General features: G+C 45.9%; 2 protein-coding genes across 2 annotated transcripts in view; both read left to right on the top strand.

Moving 5' to 3' along the window:
• Positions 1 to 5,619, top strand: part of LOC308580517 (uncharacterized protein) — a 49,523-nt gene extending 43,904 nt beyond the window's left edge. The window contains exon 4 of the mRNA XM_081182251.1: positions 4,057 to 5,619. Within this exon, the coding sequence (XP_081038377.1) occupies positions 4,057 to 5,510 (1,454 nt within the window). The 3' untranslated portion in view covers positions 5,511 to 5,619. The remainder of the gene's footprint in view (positions 1 to 4,056) is intronic.
• The window catches only part of LOC308580630 (uncharacterized protein), a 71,652-nt gene that overhangs the window by 9,231 nt on the left and 43,832 nt on the right, over positions 1 to 18,589 (top strand). The window lies entirely within an intron of this gene.

The following is an 18,589-nucleotide window of genomic DNA, read 5'->3' on the forward strand; positions in this document are numbered from 1 at the left end:
GAGTGAGCCAGCCCAGGCGAGGTAAAGCTTGCCAACCCCTGATGTAGACCGGGTCTTCTCATGTCATTTGTATATCTCAAAACTAGCAGAATCTATTTGCAGGAATATCTGTAACATACTGTCAGGGGTTCAGGAGCAGAGACGCAGAGAAGGGAGGAGACAGAGAGCGAGGGGGAGGAATACGAAGGAAGGATGAGCGGGGATGACGACCCGAGATCACCGAGCCTGTCTAGCGAGTCCGAGGATTCCCAGAAGGGAGCGCCAGCAGCCAGAGCAAGGGGGGAGAGCAGGGGGACACCCCAGGAAGAAGGGTCCAGAGAGGGATCAGAAAGCAGCAGTTGGAGATCGGGACCCACGTGCCCAGCCGGGAGCAGCGGGGAGAAAGGGGACCAGATATCGGGTTCCGGAGACTTTCAGAAAGAGGGAGGGCATGAGTCAGGAGTAGTCACGCCCACCTCGGGGAGCGATGAAACGATCAAGAGGAAAGTGGAGAGTTGGGCGCGCGCGCCAAGTTCAAATGTAGCGGAAGCTGGCGCAGTCAGCAGCCCAGAGAGTGAGCCGGGTCCTAAAGCCCGCCGCAAGGAGGCGGAAGGGTCAGGGGGGTCCGCGTCTGAAGAGAGTAGGAAGGGAGAGACCCAGGGGGGCAGAAGGACCCAGAGACGGAAGGAAAGGCGCAGGAGGTGGAGCAAGGCTAGGGTATTAAGCTGGTGCGCAAGAGGCGGAGACTCAGACGGGTCTTCGTCGTTCTGACCTAGAAGAAGTAGGGCTGCACATTGCAGTTTGGAAATGGAACCTGTAATCCAATAAAGACTCTTTGAAACTAAGCACTGGCTGACTTGGTCCTATGTGAGCTGGGACTGGGCGGCAGCCCTGACACATACGATTCATCATTAGTGGTCAGTGTGTGAGTTCTGGGTTCATGAAATGTTAAACTGGAACAAAAAATGAGGAAACAGGAAAGAATAGAGAGCATTCAACATTGCATAGCTGAACGCCTAGTCAGGAGCTCTTGTGGCCATTGTACTTAGATTTAGTGTGAGTTATAGTCACTTTTCCTCTTCTGTTGGTCTCCTCATGGACACGGGAGGGGGGTTCAAACTGAAGAGAGTGATTTATGTATAAATTTAAATTTAGACCAATCAGAGTGAGGCAACTGCTGATGGCGTGTAGGTTTCACAGACAAGGCATGGATCCTGTCCAAAGAGCTCTGCATAAGGAAGTAAAGGAGGAGAATCGTAGGATCATGGACCCTCTCAGTAAAACTCCCTGCTGGATCATAAAATCAGTTTTGAAATTCCATACATACCTCTGTCAGGGGTCGGCAACCTGCAGCCCATGGGGGGGGTCGTTTAAACGGGCCACAAGCCACCCCCGAACCAAGCTGCCCGCTCAGCGAGTCCCCGCATGCTGCACTAAACCAGTCCAGAGCGGAGACTCGCTTCCGTGGTGCCGGAAATCAGACGCAGACACATGAGCGATCCAGACCATCTTCGCAGGGCTGAACCGACCCAGGCAAGTTAAACCTTCCTGAGCCCTGCTCTATGTGATGAACCTTTGCTTTTTTGATGGAGATGAAAGTTGGCTCCTTACTTCTCTCGCCCTGACCTAGCCACTGTGATCCACGCGACAGTCACCTCCAGGCTTGATTATTGTAACTCACTCTACGTGGGGATGCCCTTGAGACTGACCCAGAAACTCCAGCAGGTACAGAATGCCGTGGCAGGACTCTGTGGTGGGTCTGGAAGCCTTTCACAAGAAATACCTCTGCTCACTCAGAGATATATTTGCAGTCTTTATTTACATACATATTTACACAGTACAGGACATAGCTTCATGCATTTGAATCCTCGGTAGCAGATCCAGGCAGTGGGAGCTTTTGGCTCCTCCTCCAGCAGAGGAGCTTGGGAAGCCCCAAGCGCCTCCTTTGTTCCCTACATTTTAACCCCCTTCTGTCCTGTGCTGAAGGAGTGGGCATTGACTCTCACTCTGTCCTCCCTCTGAACTGGTTGAGTGGTGTTGATGGTCTCCAGCATCCGGAGGCATCCTCGCCGCTTGAGTTCCTTCCGCTTACTTGTCCTCCTCTCCCTCTCCTGTCTTTTCTAACGGCTCTTGTTCTTCCCCCTCCCTCAGCTCTGGCGCATTCCCTGGCAGCCCCGTGACAGACTCCTTACGGGGTCCTCACAGCAGGATCACATTCACCCAGTTCTGTACCAGCTGCACTGGCTCCTGGTGAAGTAAAGTGTCAGGTTTAAGGTGCTGGTTTTAACCTTTAAAGCCGTATACGGCCTAGGAACCGCGTACCTACGGGACCGCCTCTCCTGGTCTGCCCCATGGAGGACCTTACGGCCTTCAAGCAAAAACATCTTTGAGGTCCCAGGCCACAGGGAGGTTAGGCTGGCCTCAACCAGAGCCAGGGCCTTTTCGGCCTTGGCCCCGATCTGGTGGAACACTGTCACAAGAGATTAGGGCCCTGCGGGACTTGACATCTTTCCTCAGGGCCTGAAAGACAGAGCTGTTCCACCAGGCCTTTGGCCAAGGCACAGTCTGACCACCTCTCTCCTTCTCTAATCATCCTAGAATTCTAACCTGGTGGTTGCTATTAATACGATTCTGAATTAATTCTAAGATGTATTTTAATTGACTGTGTGATTTTATGTACACTGTGCTTTTTTTACCTGTTGTTAGCTGCTCCGAGCCCGGCTTTGGCCGGGAAGGGCGGAATACAAATAATTTATTATTATTATTATTATTATTATTATTATTATTATTATCATCATCATCTGGGATTCCAACATCCTCACCATGAATCCTGAATGGAGGGATATCAACTGTTTTCTCTGTGAATATTCTTCATTTCGTCAAGCTTTTTTAAGCAATGGCCAGGCTTCTTTGAACTACCCAGGCTTTTTTAAATGTCATCTTCAGATTTTTTAGGGTCACGACTGGACAAACAGGCCAAACTCTATGCCAAAGGATAAGAGGTAAAGGTAGAGGGACCCCTGACCATTAGGTCCAGTCGTGACCGACTCTGGGGTTGTGGCGCTCATCTTGCTTTATTGGCCAAGGGAGCCGCTGTACAGCTTCTGGGTCAAGTGGCCAGCATGACGAAGCTGATTCTGGCGAAGCAAAGCAGCGCATGGAAACGCCAATTACCTTCCCGCCGGAGCGGTACCTATTTATCTACTTGCACTTTTTGTGCTTTCATACTGCTAGGTTGGCAGGAGCAGGGACCGAGCAATGGGAGCTAACCCCGTGGTGGGGATTCGAACCTCCGACATTCTAATCAGCAAGTCCTAGGCTCTGTGGCTTAAGCTACAGCGCCTCTCACACCAAAGGATAAATGGACATAAATCTGATATCAGGAATCACAAGACAGAGAAACCAGTAGGAGAACACTTCAGTCTCCCGGGACATTCTAAACAAGATCTCAAAGTAGCTGTCTTATTACAAAAGAATTTAAGAAATAGACTGGAAAGAGCAGTTGCTGAATTGCAACTTCTTACCAAACGTAAAACCATGGAGAGACCTGGTCTGAATAGAGACATTGGATTCTTATCTCATTATACATGGTATATGTAGTAGATAGGTAGCCGTGTTGGTCTGCCATAGTCAAAATAAAAAAATTCCTTCCAGTAGCACCTTAAAGACCAACTAAGTTAGTTCTTGGTATGAGCTTTCGTGTGCATGCACACTTCTTCAGATACACTCATGGTATATGTAGCTATTTTTAGCCATCTCACCCCTTGCTTTTCCTGGAAGACCAATTGCAGTCGTTAATAGTCATCAACAAATTACCACACCTATCAGCTAATCACCCATTCCCACCATCCTTCTGAGTAATACCCCTCCCCACCCTCTCACTATATATAAGGGTCTGGTGACTTCTGTTTCAGTGTATATGAAAAAGTGTGCATGCACACAAAAGCGCATACCAATAACAAACTTAGTTAGTCTCTAAGGTGCTACTGGAAGGATTTTTTTTAATTCATTAACATCGTTCAATAATCTGGGGAATAATCTTCCTGAGGCTCTAATTAGCTTCTCTCTTCATTGCAGATGATGATGAATTGGAAGGGAAGAACAAAGGGGATCACAACAGAATCCACACAGCGGAGAAGTCAAATAAATATTCAGCCTGTGGGGATAACATCCGTCAGAGCTCCCAGTGCACCTCCCATCAAGGACACAGCTTCATTCGGAGGCATAGCCTTACTTCACACGAAAGAACTCACAGTGGAGAGAAATTGCATCAGTGCTTGGAATGTAGGAAGAGATTCAGTCGGAAGGATTCTCTCATTTCCCATCAAAGAATTCATACAGGAGAGAAACCCTATCAGTGTTTGCAGTGTGGAAAGTGCTTCAGTCAGAGGAGCAATCTGACAACCCATCAAAGGATTCATACAGGGGAGACACCCTATAAGTGCTTGGAATGTGGAAAGAGATTCAGACAGAGCTCAGAGCTCACTTCCCATCACAGAATTCATACAGGGGAGAAACCCTATCAGTGTTTGGAATGTGGAAAGAGATTCAGTGATAAGAGTTATCTCACTTCCCACGAAAGAATTCATACAGGGGAGAAGCCTTATCAGTGCTTGGAATGTGGAAAGAGCTTCAGTCAGAGGAACAGTCTCACTTCCCATCAAATAAATCATACAGGGGAGAAACCCTATCAGTGCCTGGAATGTGGAAAGAGCTTCAGACGGAGGCACGGTCTCACTTACCATCAAAGAATTCATACAGGGGAGAAACCCTATCAGTGCTTGGAATGCGGAAAGAGCTTCAGTAACCGCCAAATTCTCACTTCCCATCGAAGAATTCATACAGGGGAGAAACCCTATCAGTGCTTGGAATGCGGAAAGAGCTTCAATTGGCGGGCTAGTCTTACTTCCCATCAAAGAATTCATACAGGGGAGAAACCTTTTCAGTGCCATGAATGTGGAAAGAGCTTCATTCATAAGAAAACTCTCACTTCCCATCAAAGAATTCATACAGGTCAGAAACCATATAAATGCTTCCAATGTGGAAAGAGCTTCGTTCACAGCCATGAACTCACCATCCATCAAAGGATTCATACAGGTGAGAAACCCTATCAGTGCCAGGAATGTGGAAAGAGCTTTCGTGAGTCGGGAAAACTTGCTGCTCATCGAAGAATTCATACAGGGGAGAAACCATATCAGTGCTTGGAATGTGGAAAGAGCTTCACCCAAAGGGTCCATCTCCTGACCCATCAAAAAATTCATACAGGTCAGAAACCCTATCAATGCTTGGAATGTGGAAAGAGCTTTCGTGATAGGGATAAAGTCACTTCCCATCAAAGAATTCATACTGGGGAGAAACCCTATCAATGCTTGGAATGTAGAAAGAGCTTCAGTCGGAGGGATAGTCTTACTTCCCATCAAAGAATTCATACAGGGGAGAAACCCTATCAGTGCTTGGAATGTGGAAAGAGATTCAGATGGAAGGTTAGTTTCACCTCCCATCAAAGATTTCATACAGGAGAGAAACCATAAGTGTTAGAGGGGGTTTTTCCTCTGGCGGCAGATGACAGAAGACTGACACCACGAGACCGGTGTAAAACCAAATCAAATAAAGATTTATGACAAAGCAACCAACAACAAAGCTTGTGGGGGTTTTTCCTGCAGGCAAAGTTCAAACTGCAACTTTTCCTTCTTTTATAGTCATGACCAGCTGTAACCAATCTGCTCAAAGCTCACAGAAACAGTTCTTAAAGGTACAAACATCCTTACTGTTTCTTTGAAGAATGACTCCCAACACTAACAGTGCTTGTAATGTTTAAAGAACTAATAATAATAACAGATACAGGTAGGTAGCTGTGTTGGTCTGCCATGATCAAAATAAAATAAATTCTTCCAGTAGATTCCTCTTCGAAGATGGCGCCGAGGCTAGTCACGCTCTCTGGCGCTCATTTTTATTCTTTTTTATTCTTTTAAAACCTTATCTTAATTGCCCTCTGGATGACAACTTCTAACAAACGGAAAACATTTTAAAGACTCTGAGCTTTTTATAACTCTGTTGGCTCTGTGAACTTCAGCTTGTCCCAGCCTGCCTCCAGCTCATCCCAGCCTACTCCCTCCCTCCTTATCAGCTGCCGGGTCAAGGCTGCTAGAGAGGAGAGAACGCTGTTGCCTGAACTGAGAGCAGAGAGAGGAGGTCTAAAGACAGAATTGTGAACTGCTTACCTGACCAACGGTGCTTGGAGAAAGAGCGTAAGGAGAGATACGACTGTGAGCCCTGCTTTGAGACTGGCCCGTAGACACCAGCTCTGTTGAACACAGTGAAAGATAAAGCTTGGAGATTCGGGGGTTAACTGAACTGACTGACCCCCGCCCAACTGGGGAGCTGTGTGAACTAGCTGGGGTCAACATTCCCTCTTCGCAGCTGAAGAGGAGGTGTAGTAGCTGGTTGCAGCTTTTGTGAAGCAGCGCTGGTCGCATGTTTGAGGTGAAAACTACGGGCTTAAGATAATTGTCAAGATCTAAAAGCAGAGAACTCAAATTAGAGAAATATATTGAGGCTGTTGATGAGCACATCGGGAGGCTGCTGCAGAGAGCAGGTGGGAATAGATTGATACCTCCACTTGCCCCCCAATTTAAGGCAGTCGCACCCGGGGTAAACTGCCCTCTCTCTATATCATGACAACTTCTACCATGGTTTTCACTAGAAGAACATATAAGGAGTTGGGTATATTGCCTGACCCGGCAATCAGCCCCTCGGGCCTGGTAAAAGACAAAGCAAAATCACAAATTACTTTCCCAAGATGGAGGAGGACATGAGTCCACAAAAAGAGTTAATTCTTGATGAAGTAATACCCCCCTCTCTTACTGTTCTTGATTGGACGTCTAATTTTAAAGAGATATATCAAGATACTGGAAATATTAACTCCCAATGCAGCCTAGCGCAAGAACTAGCTTTAGCCGAGGAACTTCAGGAGGGAAATACCTCTATTTCTAAGGAACAGCTGCCCACGGAAGAAAATACATCAACCCATCAAAACCAGATACCTATTTCAAAATTCTCTCAAACAGAATTGAGCGACGGCCGCCCTTTGGATTATTTCCTAGCAATAAGTACTGATCTTGCCAACATAAAAAATTATCTAACAATAACAAATGGGCTACTGCTGACATTAGTAGAAAATTTCACACCTCAATCAAAAGAGACAAAATTAAATGATATGTCACAAGAACATAAAACAGTTGAGCTAGTGGGGACGAACAAACCAGTAATAAAGGAGAATCTGCAAAGACATAACTCAAGGGTAAAAGTGAAGAAAGTGAAGAAAAGTAAAAATATCAAAACAACAAGGAAAGCCAAGTACACCTGCAGTAATCGAAACATCCATTGGCAGAAATTGTTTAAACTCCTTCCCTCGGCCCCAAATAACTCGACCACTCGGAGCAGCAAAAAGAAGGGTAAAAAGAGAGAAACAAAGATAGTTGTACAGCAACCGGCTAAGGAGGACTCGTCAAGGCTGACTCCAGTAGCAAGTGAGAAGGCAGAAGTAACAACTCAGTCCCTGGATAACCAACTTTTTAATAAACCTGATGCTGCGGAAGTAGAGGCCTCTACCTATGAAGGCAATAAAACACTTCGCAAATCGAACAGCGGGGAAGAGGAAGCGTTTAGTAGAGATGATACCCCGCTTCAGACCTGGCAAGCCTCCAGTCAGGAAAGAGATTGGAATTTGATCCTAAATCCCCAAAAACTGGTATTCACGAACTTCCTGAAGCCTAAGGGCTTCCTTACAGGGAAACAGCGAATAATGAACTTTGTATCTAGTCTAAATGACATACTGCCAGGAATGGTTAATGCTAATGATATCACCTCAGTGGAATATTTACATTATGATGGTCACTAAGTGAGAGCACTGACCACTTTTAGGGATCAGAACCTGGCCAAGTTCATTTTTAGGTCAAGACCTGCCTTTTTAAAAGCACGGACAACAATACTTAGGCTCTTTGAAAATAAGGCTCCTTTGAGCCCCCTTTTGAAAACTAAGCAGGCAAATCTCAGAAAGGGGAAACAACCCTCAAAATTCTGGCCTGACAAACAGAACCCGCATTGCCCTGCAAACAAAGGTGAGGACTTCTTTACTATGGAAGAAAATATCCTAATTGATCAATTCTGGACGTTCCCACCATTAATACAAACTGATGTCTTGGGAAGACTAGACAAGCTAAGAGACAAGCTGACCGAGAGAGCTTCAGGCAACGAGGTTATTACGGGGGACCAAAAAAAAGTCCACAACACGTAACCTTCAGATTAAAGCGGAAATTAACTTTCCACCAAGAGAGAAAGTGCCACCCTTCAAGGGGAGCACTCCATCACCCCCCCCCGAAGGAGAAATATCCTTAAGGTGACCCCACCAGACGTATGGGACAAAATGAGATACCTAGACGAAACAGAATTGGGCCAAAATCAGGCCGCAACAGAGTATCCACAGAAGGAATTTATGCATAATAAAGATCCGGTGTTCACAAACGTGAGCACTTTGCATCCACCTATTGAAATCATAGAACGGCTGGATAGCCCGCCTTACAAAGACGAGCTAATAATTGACAAAGACTCGATTGTGATAAAGCCAATCTTAAATTTTTATCATGGAACATTGCTGGTTGGCTTAATAAGGCGACTGACCAATCATTTGTCAACTTTATTCAAGAGCATGATATAGTCTTCCTGCAAGAGACATGGCTAACAGGGAATTTAGAGGTAAATGGTTTTGCCTCATTTTCGCTCGCAGGTTCACCAAGCAACAAAGGGGGACGAGCTAAGGGTGGGCTAGGCATTCTAATATCCACAAGGCTGAGAGCATCTTTCGTCGAGCTGGAGCTGCTGAGCAGTGTGGCCATGGCATTATTAATGAAATGCAGGTATTGCACACTTCTTTTGATTAATATATATGCCCCTCCCCAAAGAGGCAAGCAGCCTATTAAAAATCTCTGGCATAGGATAGAATCATGTCGATGAGCTAATGAATCAAACTCCTGCAGCGGCAGTGCTGCTGGCTGGGGGATTTAAATGCCAGAATTGGCCAATCAGACGAAGCGTTATATGCCCATTTTCATGACGTACCTCCCATTTCTGAAGAAGCCCATTCTATTCCCCCAAGGCTCTCAAAAGACAAGGGCTGCAACTACGCAGGCTTATGTCTTCTACGTTTTTCCAACAATCTGGATCTGACTGTATTAAATGGTCGTGTTGACAGAGAACCCAGTGGGGAATTTACATTTATATCCAACATGGGAGCCTCCACTATTGATTATGTCCTGGTGTCATCTAACCTTCTGAGCAGAGCACGGGAATGTAAAGTGGTGGAGAGGGTTGACAGCGACCATCTGTTTAATACTGGATGTAAGAAAAGATTTATTATGCTCTGATAAACTTGTAGCCCCATGTTTCGAAAACATGGAGCTAAGATACTCACGCATTAAATGGTCCAGCAAATTGAGTGATGAAATATCGGAAAGACTTCACTCAGATACTTTTCTTGCTAGAAAGGAGAACCTTGTCAATTCCCCAACTCCTGAGGCTAGATTAGACATGTTCCGGGAACTGATTTCGTCGCTACAACCTTATCTGACCAACAAAAAAACACCATGGCAATCTCTACACTTTCATAAATCCAAACCTTGGTTTGACCAAGAATGCATGGCTATGAAATGCCTCCTGCTGGATAAGTACAGGAACTATAGGTTAGCGAACTTACCGTATTTTTCGCTCTATAACACGCAGATTTTTGCTCCTAAAAAGGAAGGGGAAATGTCTGTGCGTGTTATGGAGCGAATGTGTGTCCCTGGAGCCGAAAAATGAGGCAAAAATCAAACCGCGCTTCAGGGAGAAGGGAGCTCCGTGAGACAGGAAGCTGCTTTCCTTCATTCTGCCTCAGGGTCTTACTGCCCACCCTGCTCTGTTTCGTTGCTGTGTTTGCTCAAACGGAACAAAGAGCAGGGAAAGCCCCTCCCCTCCAGGCAAGTAGAGAGGAGAGCAGAGCGTCCAAACAAAGAGCAGGGAAAGCCCCTCCCCTCCAGGCAAGTAGAGAGGAGAGCAGAGCGTCCAAACAAAGAGCAGGGAAAGCCCCTCCCCTCCAGGCAAGTAGAGAGGAGAGCAGAGCGTCGCTCTATCCTCTCCCTGCTCCGGAGGGAACAATGTTTGTGAAGGGAAGAGAGATTACAGGTTCGGCTTAAAATTCTGATTTGACTTCCTGCTTTTTGTTTTTGGAGACACACAGCATTCAAATATGCTTTCTTCCATTTAAAAGGATGAAATCCTTAAACAGTGTTTTGCCTGTAAATTCATGCGATCTGGAAGATTACAGTGTCTGTACCTCTTAAGGGATGGCAAAGCTTAGGTTTCACTGCTAAATAGTTCTTAATGCAGTTAAAATGCTTTCTTCTGTCATGCTGGTGGGAGGGAGAGAGAGAGAGAGAGAGAGAGAGAGAGAGAGAGAGAGAGAGAGCGCGCACGCTGGCTGGCTTGTGTGGGTGGGTGGGGGGGAACTTTTCCCTTCCTTTCCTCACGTTATAGCCCTCTCCTGCATTCTTAGCCTTCTGTGTTTTTCCTTCCCTCCCCACTTAAAATGTGGTTACAAAGCATGGATCCACATGGATCCTCAGGATCTTTGCATTGGGTCACCCCAAATTCACCATCAGAGCACACAGCATGTCCATGGCTACAGCCTGCCCCCCCAAAATCACACACCCATTGTTGCCTGGGGCTGCAATGGTGCAAAAACGTGGTTACAAAGCATGGATCCACATGGATCCTCAGGATCTTTGCATTGGGTCAGCCAAAATTCACCATCAGAGCACATAGCATGTCCATGGCTACAGCCTGTCCCCCCCCAAAAAAAAAAATCACGCACCCACTGTTGCCTGGGGCTGCAATGGTGCAAAAACGTGGTTACAAAGCATGGATCCACAGGGATTCTCAGGATTTTTGCATTGGGTCACCCCAAATTCACCATCAGATCACATGTCTGTGGCCACAGCATGAAGCACAAAAATGATACGTCCACTGTTTCATTCAGAATATTTTTTCCCTTGTTTTCCTCCTCTAAAAACGATGTGCGTGTTATGGTCAGGTGCGTGTTATAGAGCGAAAAATACGGTACCTTCGCTTCCATTAGACTGGTTTGAGTTAAAACGCAGCTATAAAGCTTTGATTAACAAGAAAAAGCTCCAGGCGCAAAGGGAGGAATGGCAGTGCCTAGTGGAGGCTTCCCAAAGGAAAGATTCTGCCACGTTTTGGAAAACAATTGCAAAAAGCTGGAGAGACTCCCCGATTGAGGTTGAATACTCTATACCCGCTGGAGCATGGGAGGCCTATTTCCTTTCACTATATTCACCAAATCAACTGGCCCCAGTTCTGCTTCCTGCTTCAAGCGAAATTGGCAAGGAATGCCCCCCTGTAACCATAGAAGAAATTACTGGCCTTATTCAATCTCTTAAATCAGGGAAAGCCCCGGGTGCTGACAATATCCCACCAGAAATTCTTAAGGCAAACGTTGAATGGTGGGCCCCTGTGCTAGCCGCCTTGTTCACTAGTATAAATCAAGCGGCTATTATCCCTGAGGATTGGGGTTTAGCTATTATCATTCCAATATTCAAGAAAGGAAGCAGAACTGAGCCAGCTAACTATAGACCAATCAGCCTATTAAGTATCATTAGTAAACTGTACGCTGCTCATTTATGTGATAAATTAGTGGAGTGGATGGAAAGAGAGCATATTTTATCAGAAGCTCAAGCTGGTTTTAGAGCAAAGCGTTCAACTATAGACCAGGCCCTTACCCTTCAACACCTGGCAGACAAATACTCTAGAAAAGGGGGGTCTTTATATGCAGCATTTGTGGATTTTAAATCAGCTTTTGATTTAATACCAAGGGATAGACTCTGGGAAAAGCTTGGCGCTACAAACATAGATAAACGCTTATTACGCCTTATCCGTGGACTATACGAAAACACCAGGGTGAGGGTAAGATGCGATCGGTCAGGCCATCTAACCAAAGAGATTCAAACGCTTCATGGGGTTAAACAAGGATGTGTCCTCGCGCCAACGCTATTTAATTTTTATATCAACTCTCTAGCAGTAAATATGGCGAAAGAAAATGCCCACCCTCCCAAACTGGCAGGTATACCCCTCCCAGTGCTTCTGTATGCGGACGATGCAGTCCTACTTTCCTTTTCCTGCGTTGGCTTGAGGAAGCTTTTGAGATCACTTGCTGACTACTGTCAAGCGGAAGAACTAGCAATAAATTACAGCAAATCCAAAATTATGGTGTTTTCAAAAAAAAGAAGGAAACACAAATGGAGAATTAACGGTCAACCTATTGACCAGGTAGCAACTTTCAAATACCTGGGAATAACTTTTCAGGAAAGGGTCTCGTGGCACCAACAGATGAAAAACGCCATTGCCAATGCAGGAAGGGCCAATAAAGCCCTTACAAGATTTTTCCACGGGAAAGGGGGTAAATACGTTCCGGCGGCCTCCCAGGTTTTTGCTGCAAAAATACTCCCACAACTTACTTATGGATCCCAGGTTTGCAGTTTTTAATTTTTTGTGCCTATAGAGGCATTTCAAACAAAATTCTATCGGTGTTTATTGGGGATCCCCCCCGTGTATCTAATATAGCTGTCCGCTTAGAAGCTGGACAACCACCCGTTAATGTGCGGCTGTGGATTCTAAAGATACACTACTGGTTAAAACTTATTTTTTTACCGGTCGGTTTGGCTCCTTTAACACTCTTAGACACCTTTCACTCCACCTGGAAAGCTTCCCTGTTTGAAAAGATAAGAAGCTTGGGATTCTCCCCGCAGATCTTGATAGCGGCAGGATATGAGAGAGCCAGAAGTCAAGTGCTCCAACGCATTAGGGACATAGAGCTGCAATGTCATATGGGCAAAATGGATAAACATGCCATAATTAGAGACTTTGGGAGAGGGTTCTCACCCGCAAATTATTTGGCTGATCTACAAATACCTAAGTACAGACACTCCTTTACCCTGGCCAGATTTAACGTTCTGCCCTCTGCCCTGCTGCTAGGCAGATATGAGGGCAAACCATATGAGTCACGTGTTTGTCCATGTGGCTCATCGGAAGTGGAAACAAGTCTGCATGTATTACTGCACTGTAGATACTACGAGGATCTACGCCTGACCTTTATTGCCCCAGTTTTACAAAAGCGTAAAAATGAACCAGAACTCCAACGTCTGAGAGCCTTGATAGAAGATAAGATTCCTGAAATTACGACCAATGTGGCCAAATTTTGTGTAGCCGCTATTAGGCGCAGGAAACAAGAGCTTTCCAATGTCAATATGCAGGCGAAGGCAAATACTTAATTTTATGTATGTTGTCTAATTTTAAATTGCTGTTATGGCCTAATTTGTATTGAAATCGTTCTTTGTTTTTTTCCGGTGTTATGCTTCGTTGACTAGCTGTACGAGTTAATCTGGTCTGTGACCGTTTAATAATTTTTTTTATTTTTTATTCTTCCAGTAGCACCTTAAAGGCCAACTAAGTTTGTTATTGGTATGAGCTTTCGTGTGCATGTACACTACTTCAGATACCAGGCATGAATAAACTTAGTTGGTCTTTAAGGTGCTACTGGAAGATTTTTTTAAAAAAATAATAATTTATTACTTGTACCCTGCCCATCTGGCTGGTGTCCCACAGCCACACTGGGCAGCTCCCAACAGAATATTGAAAACATGATAAAATATCAAGCAGAGTTGTTGCTTAGTCGCGTCTGACTCTTTGTGACCCCCTGGACCAGAGCACGCCAGGCATTCCTGTCTTCCACTGCCTCCCGCCATTTTGTCAAACTCATGTTCCTAGCTTCGAGAACACTGTCCAACCATCTCGTCCTCTGTCGTCCCCTTCTCCTTGTGCCCTCCATCTTTCCCAACATCAGGGTCTTTTCCAGGGAGTCTTCTCTTCTCATGAGGTGGCCAAAGAATTGGAGCCTCAGCTTCAGGATCTGTCCTTCCAGTCAGCACTCAGGGCTGATTTCCTTCAGAATGGATGTTTGATCTTCATGCAGTCCATGGGACTCTCAAGAGTCTCCTCCAGCACCAGAATTCAAAAGCATCCATTCTTAGGCGATCAGGCTTCTTGATGGCCCAGCTCTCACTTCCATACATAAAACCATAGTTTTAACTATACGGACCTTTGTCAGCAAGGTGATGTCCCTGCTTTTTAAGATGCTGTCTAGGTGTCACGGTCCAGTCTACGGGCAATTGAAGTCCCGGCTGAGGACGTCGAGACTGGGGGTAAGATGGCAGGGTGGAAGCAGGAACGAGAGTCTAGAAGCCAGGGGTCCAAGGGTCAGGAAGCAGGGAGTCATGAAGTCGAGGGTCCGAGGGTCAAGAAGCAAGGAATCTTGAAGTCAAGGGGCCAAGGGTCGGGAAGCAAGAAGCCAAACGCAGCAAGGCAGGAAACGTGTTGCTGTGGCAAAGAGCCGAAGGGAAATGCTGACCTTATATCCCTTCCTGGCTCTTGCCACCAGGTGCTGTGAGTTACCAATCGGCGTCACTTGTGCGGCTGCGCCTTGCCTCTTCAGAACAAACTTAGGAAGGCCCCAGTCCTGCAAAGTCGTTCTGGTCACGGGGCCTGGCTCCTGCACGCACTCCTGACACTAGGTTTGTCATTGCTTTTCTCCCAAGAAGCAGGTGTCATTTAATTTCGTGACTGCCGTCACCATCTGCAGTGATCATGGAACCCAAGGAAGTAAAATCTCTCACTGCCTCCATTTCTTCCCCTTCTATTTGCCAGTAGGTGATCGGCCCAGTGGCCATGATCTTCATTTTGTTGTTGTTGAGCTTCAGACCATATTTTGCACCCTCCTCTTTCTGCCATCAAGGTTGTGTCATCTGCATATCTGAGGTTGTTGATAGTTCTTCCGGCAATCTTAATTCCGGCTTGGGATTGATCCACTCCAGCCTTTCGCATGATGAATTCTGCATATAAATGAAATAAGCAGGGAGATAATATACAGCCTTGTTGTACTCCTTTCTCAATTTTGAACCAATCAGTTGTTTTATATCCAGTTCTAACTGTAGCTTCTTTTCCCTCATAGAGATTTTTCAGGAGACAGATGAGGTGATCAGGCACTCCCATTTCTTTAAGAACTTGCCATAGTTTGCTGTGGTCAACACAGTCAAATCCTTTTGCTTAGTCAATGAAGCAGAAGTCGATGTTTTTCTGGAACTCTAGCTTTCTCCATAATCCAGTGCATGTTTGCAATTTGGTCTCTGGTTCCTCTGCCCCTTCAAAATCCAGCTTTCACTTCTGGGAGTTCTCGGTCCCCATACTGCTTAAGCCTGCCTTGTAGAATTTGAAGCATAACCTTGCTAGCATGTGAAATGAGCGCAATTGTGCGGTAGTTGGAGCATTCTTTGGCACATCCCTTCTTTGGAATTGGGATGTAGACTGACATTCTCCAATCCTCTGGCCACTGCTGAGTTTTCTACACTTGCTGGCATATTGAGTGTAGCACCTTAACACTATAATATTTTAAAGTTTTAAATAGTTCAGCGGGAATATCATCACCTCCACTGACCTTGTTATTAGTAGTGCTTTCTAAGGCCCATTTGACTTCACTCTCCAGGATGTCTGGCTCAAGGTCAGCAACCACACTACCTGGGGTGTACGATCCATATCTTTCTGGAGCAATTCCTCTGTGTATTCTTGACACCTCTTCTTGGTGTCTTCTGCTTCTGTTAGGTCCTTACCACTTTGGTCCTTTATTTCCCCCATTTCCCTAACTCAGGGGATGGGACTTCTTCCTCCCAGTTCCCTCCACATAAACTTAGGGAATGGGATCTGTTCCTGCTCAGTGTCTGTCCCAGAGATTAAACGGAGCCAAGAACACTCAGAAGCAGTCATAAATCAAAGCTTCTCTGTTCAAGCTACTTGGCAGCTGCACAAACGTTCCAGGCAGCCTACTTTCACTTTTAGGCAGCCGCTGTACTCACAGTCTATCTGCTTTTTCTCTTCCGTCTCTGAAGAGGCTTGCTTCACGGTGCCGGTTCCAAGAAACTCCAACCCGGACAAAAACAGCCCCCAGTCTTTCCTCTACTGACCCTGGGTCTGTGGCCCTGATCCCTGGGCCCATAACCAATGTTAGGCTCATCCTACACGAGTAGGACCTTGATAAAGATACATGCCTGCCTGGCATGCTGTCTCCCTCCTGGTTGATCGGGAGCTACAAAAGCTTTCTTCAGCCTGAACATCACAGCAACTGATGCCAAGAAGCATCAGGACACTTACGGAACAGCAGAGCCCAAGTGGCTCAGTGGTTTAGACCACAGGGCCACCCGCGTCCCTACAAGAGTTGCAAGTACCCTGGGGTCATCCAGTCCAACCCTCTGCAACACAGGAATCTCACTTCAAGCATCCCTGAGAGATGGCCATCCAACCTCTTCTCAAAAACCGCCATTGAAGGAGAGACCACAAACTCCAGAAGGAACCAGTATTTTCCAGTTTCTGCCCTCAACTACTTTAGCCTTGACCATCTGCCCCACTGCCATAAGCATCTTTAGCTCCCTAGTTTCTGTGGCAACACTTTGGCCCAAGTTTCCATCATAACATGCATACGTTGGAGAAAATAACAATTTCATAAAACTGCATTTGGATTATTCTGTTTTCTTTTTAGCCTATTGCCTTGCTAAACTGAAAAAGCCTGTGCCTGCCTACTTTTTACGTTAGAAGAAGAAGAAGAAGAAGAGTTTGGATTTGATATCCCGCCTTTCACTCCCTTTAAGGAGTCTCAAAGCGGCTAACATTCTCCTTTCCCTTCCTCCCCCACAACAAACACTCTGTGAGGTGAGTGGGGCTGAGAGACTTCAGAGAAGTGTGACTGGCGCAAGGTCACCCAGCAGCTGCATGTGGAGGAGCGGAGACTCGAACCCGGTTCTCCAGATTACGAGACTACCGCTCTTAACCACTACACCACACTGGCTCTCTACAGAACCAGCTGCTTTTAGGTCCTGTACATAGCAAATGTCAGTTCTGGAATTCTGAAAAGAATAAAGTGTTGGACTCTATGGGGACTGTTGAATGTTATATGTAATCACATGATATATTATGAGGAGGGTTGATCTGAAGAGCCAAATGATTATTGTGACATTGGGTTGCAACTATTAAGATTGCTGTGATTCTGTGATTGGTTAATAGGAATGACATGTGCAATTTGTAAGTGTATTTTTTAAAAAAACATTGTTTTGGATGTGGTTCTTTGCATGAACATTTGTTTTTCAATAAAGGCCTATCTTTCCACCTGGAGATTGCATCCTTTTCTTTTGGGTTTTTATGCGTGGGTAATCTCTTTTTGAATTTCTCCTACATATATATTTGAAATGACTGGATTTTAAAAATAAACAAATCTGAATGTGACTTATAATGAGACTGAAACACTAACATTATTGCTAGAAACAACTCTTGAAAACAATCAAAAAATGAATCAGAAATAATTTTTAAAACAGAATTTTTTCTTACCCTGAAGTTCAGTTTAGAGAGACAGGCCCATAAGTTCCTCCCCATGTCAATCATAAACCAACTGGAGGCAACAAATGCTGCAATGCACTGAAGCGGAGGAAGATAGAGGAGGGTGGAATGTCGCCCCCCCCCATCTGTAAACTGAAATTCATGGTAAGAAAAACTTTTGTTTAAATAACTAGCTCATTAGCTAAAGTGGTGCTTCAGGTTAAGAACAGTTTCAGAACGAATTAAGTTCTTAACCTGATGTACCACTGTAAAGAGCTGAAGGATAAAGAGATGAGCCCTTTCATAAATTTGGTTTTGGCAACTGCAAAACAACATACAAGATCCTGGTTTCCCCCTGAGATATGACACTTGAAAATCGGTTGTATTATATTTAGAAATGATTTTGGGCACGTAGTAAACAACAGTATTTTTCTTTTCAAATTTAATGTGTAGGAAATCTCCATCATTTATATAGAAATGGGGTCAAATGGTTCTGAGAGCCCAGTATAAACTGGTTTTCTGACAGGAAAGGCAGGGAAGGGATGGAGTTGGGAGGGGGGAAAAGAGTCCCAGAGTGGGGGGGGCTGCCCCGTGAGCAGCATGTGCCCCTCTCCCTCCCTCCCTCCCTCCCCAATAGTGGGCTTCGCCTTTCCTGCCTGTGGTGCTTTTACGGGGGGGGGGCTTCCACACCTCCCCCCCCCCAGGATGGCGTGTCTGTTTCATTCCTCGCATGGGACACTTCCTCCTCTGTCTCTCTTCCTGGGCTGCAGAAGCAGGAGAGTCCGCTTGGCGGGGGGGGGGGGAGATTATTTTCGGAGGGGGAGGGATCTCCTGGCTGGGAAGCCCCCCCCCATTCTTCCCCCCCCACTCGCTGATCGGGAGGGTGTTTTGTTTTTTTGAGGGGTGTCTTGATGGAGCCATTTCTTAGCCTCTTCTCCCTCCCAGCCTTTCCTTGGGATTCAGGAGCCTCTATGTTGGAGGAGGGGGAGAGCCAAGGTAACCCCCCCCCCATGGCCACCCCCGTCCCTCTTTCGGTTAGTCTGGATCAGATGTGGGCTCCTTGGGGCAGAGTCCTTGGCACAGACGG

This window comes from Podarcis bocagei, assembly GCF_964188305.1.
Source record: "Podarcis bocagei genome assembly, chromosome: 2".
Classification (NCBI taxonomy): domain Eukaryota; kingdom Metazoa; phylum Chordata; class Lepidosauria; order Squamata; family Lacertidae; genus Podarcis; species Podarcis bocagei.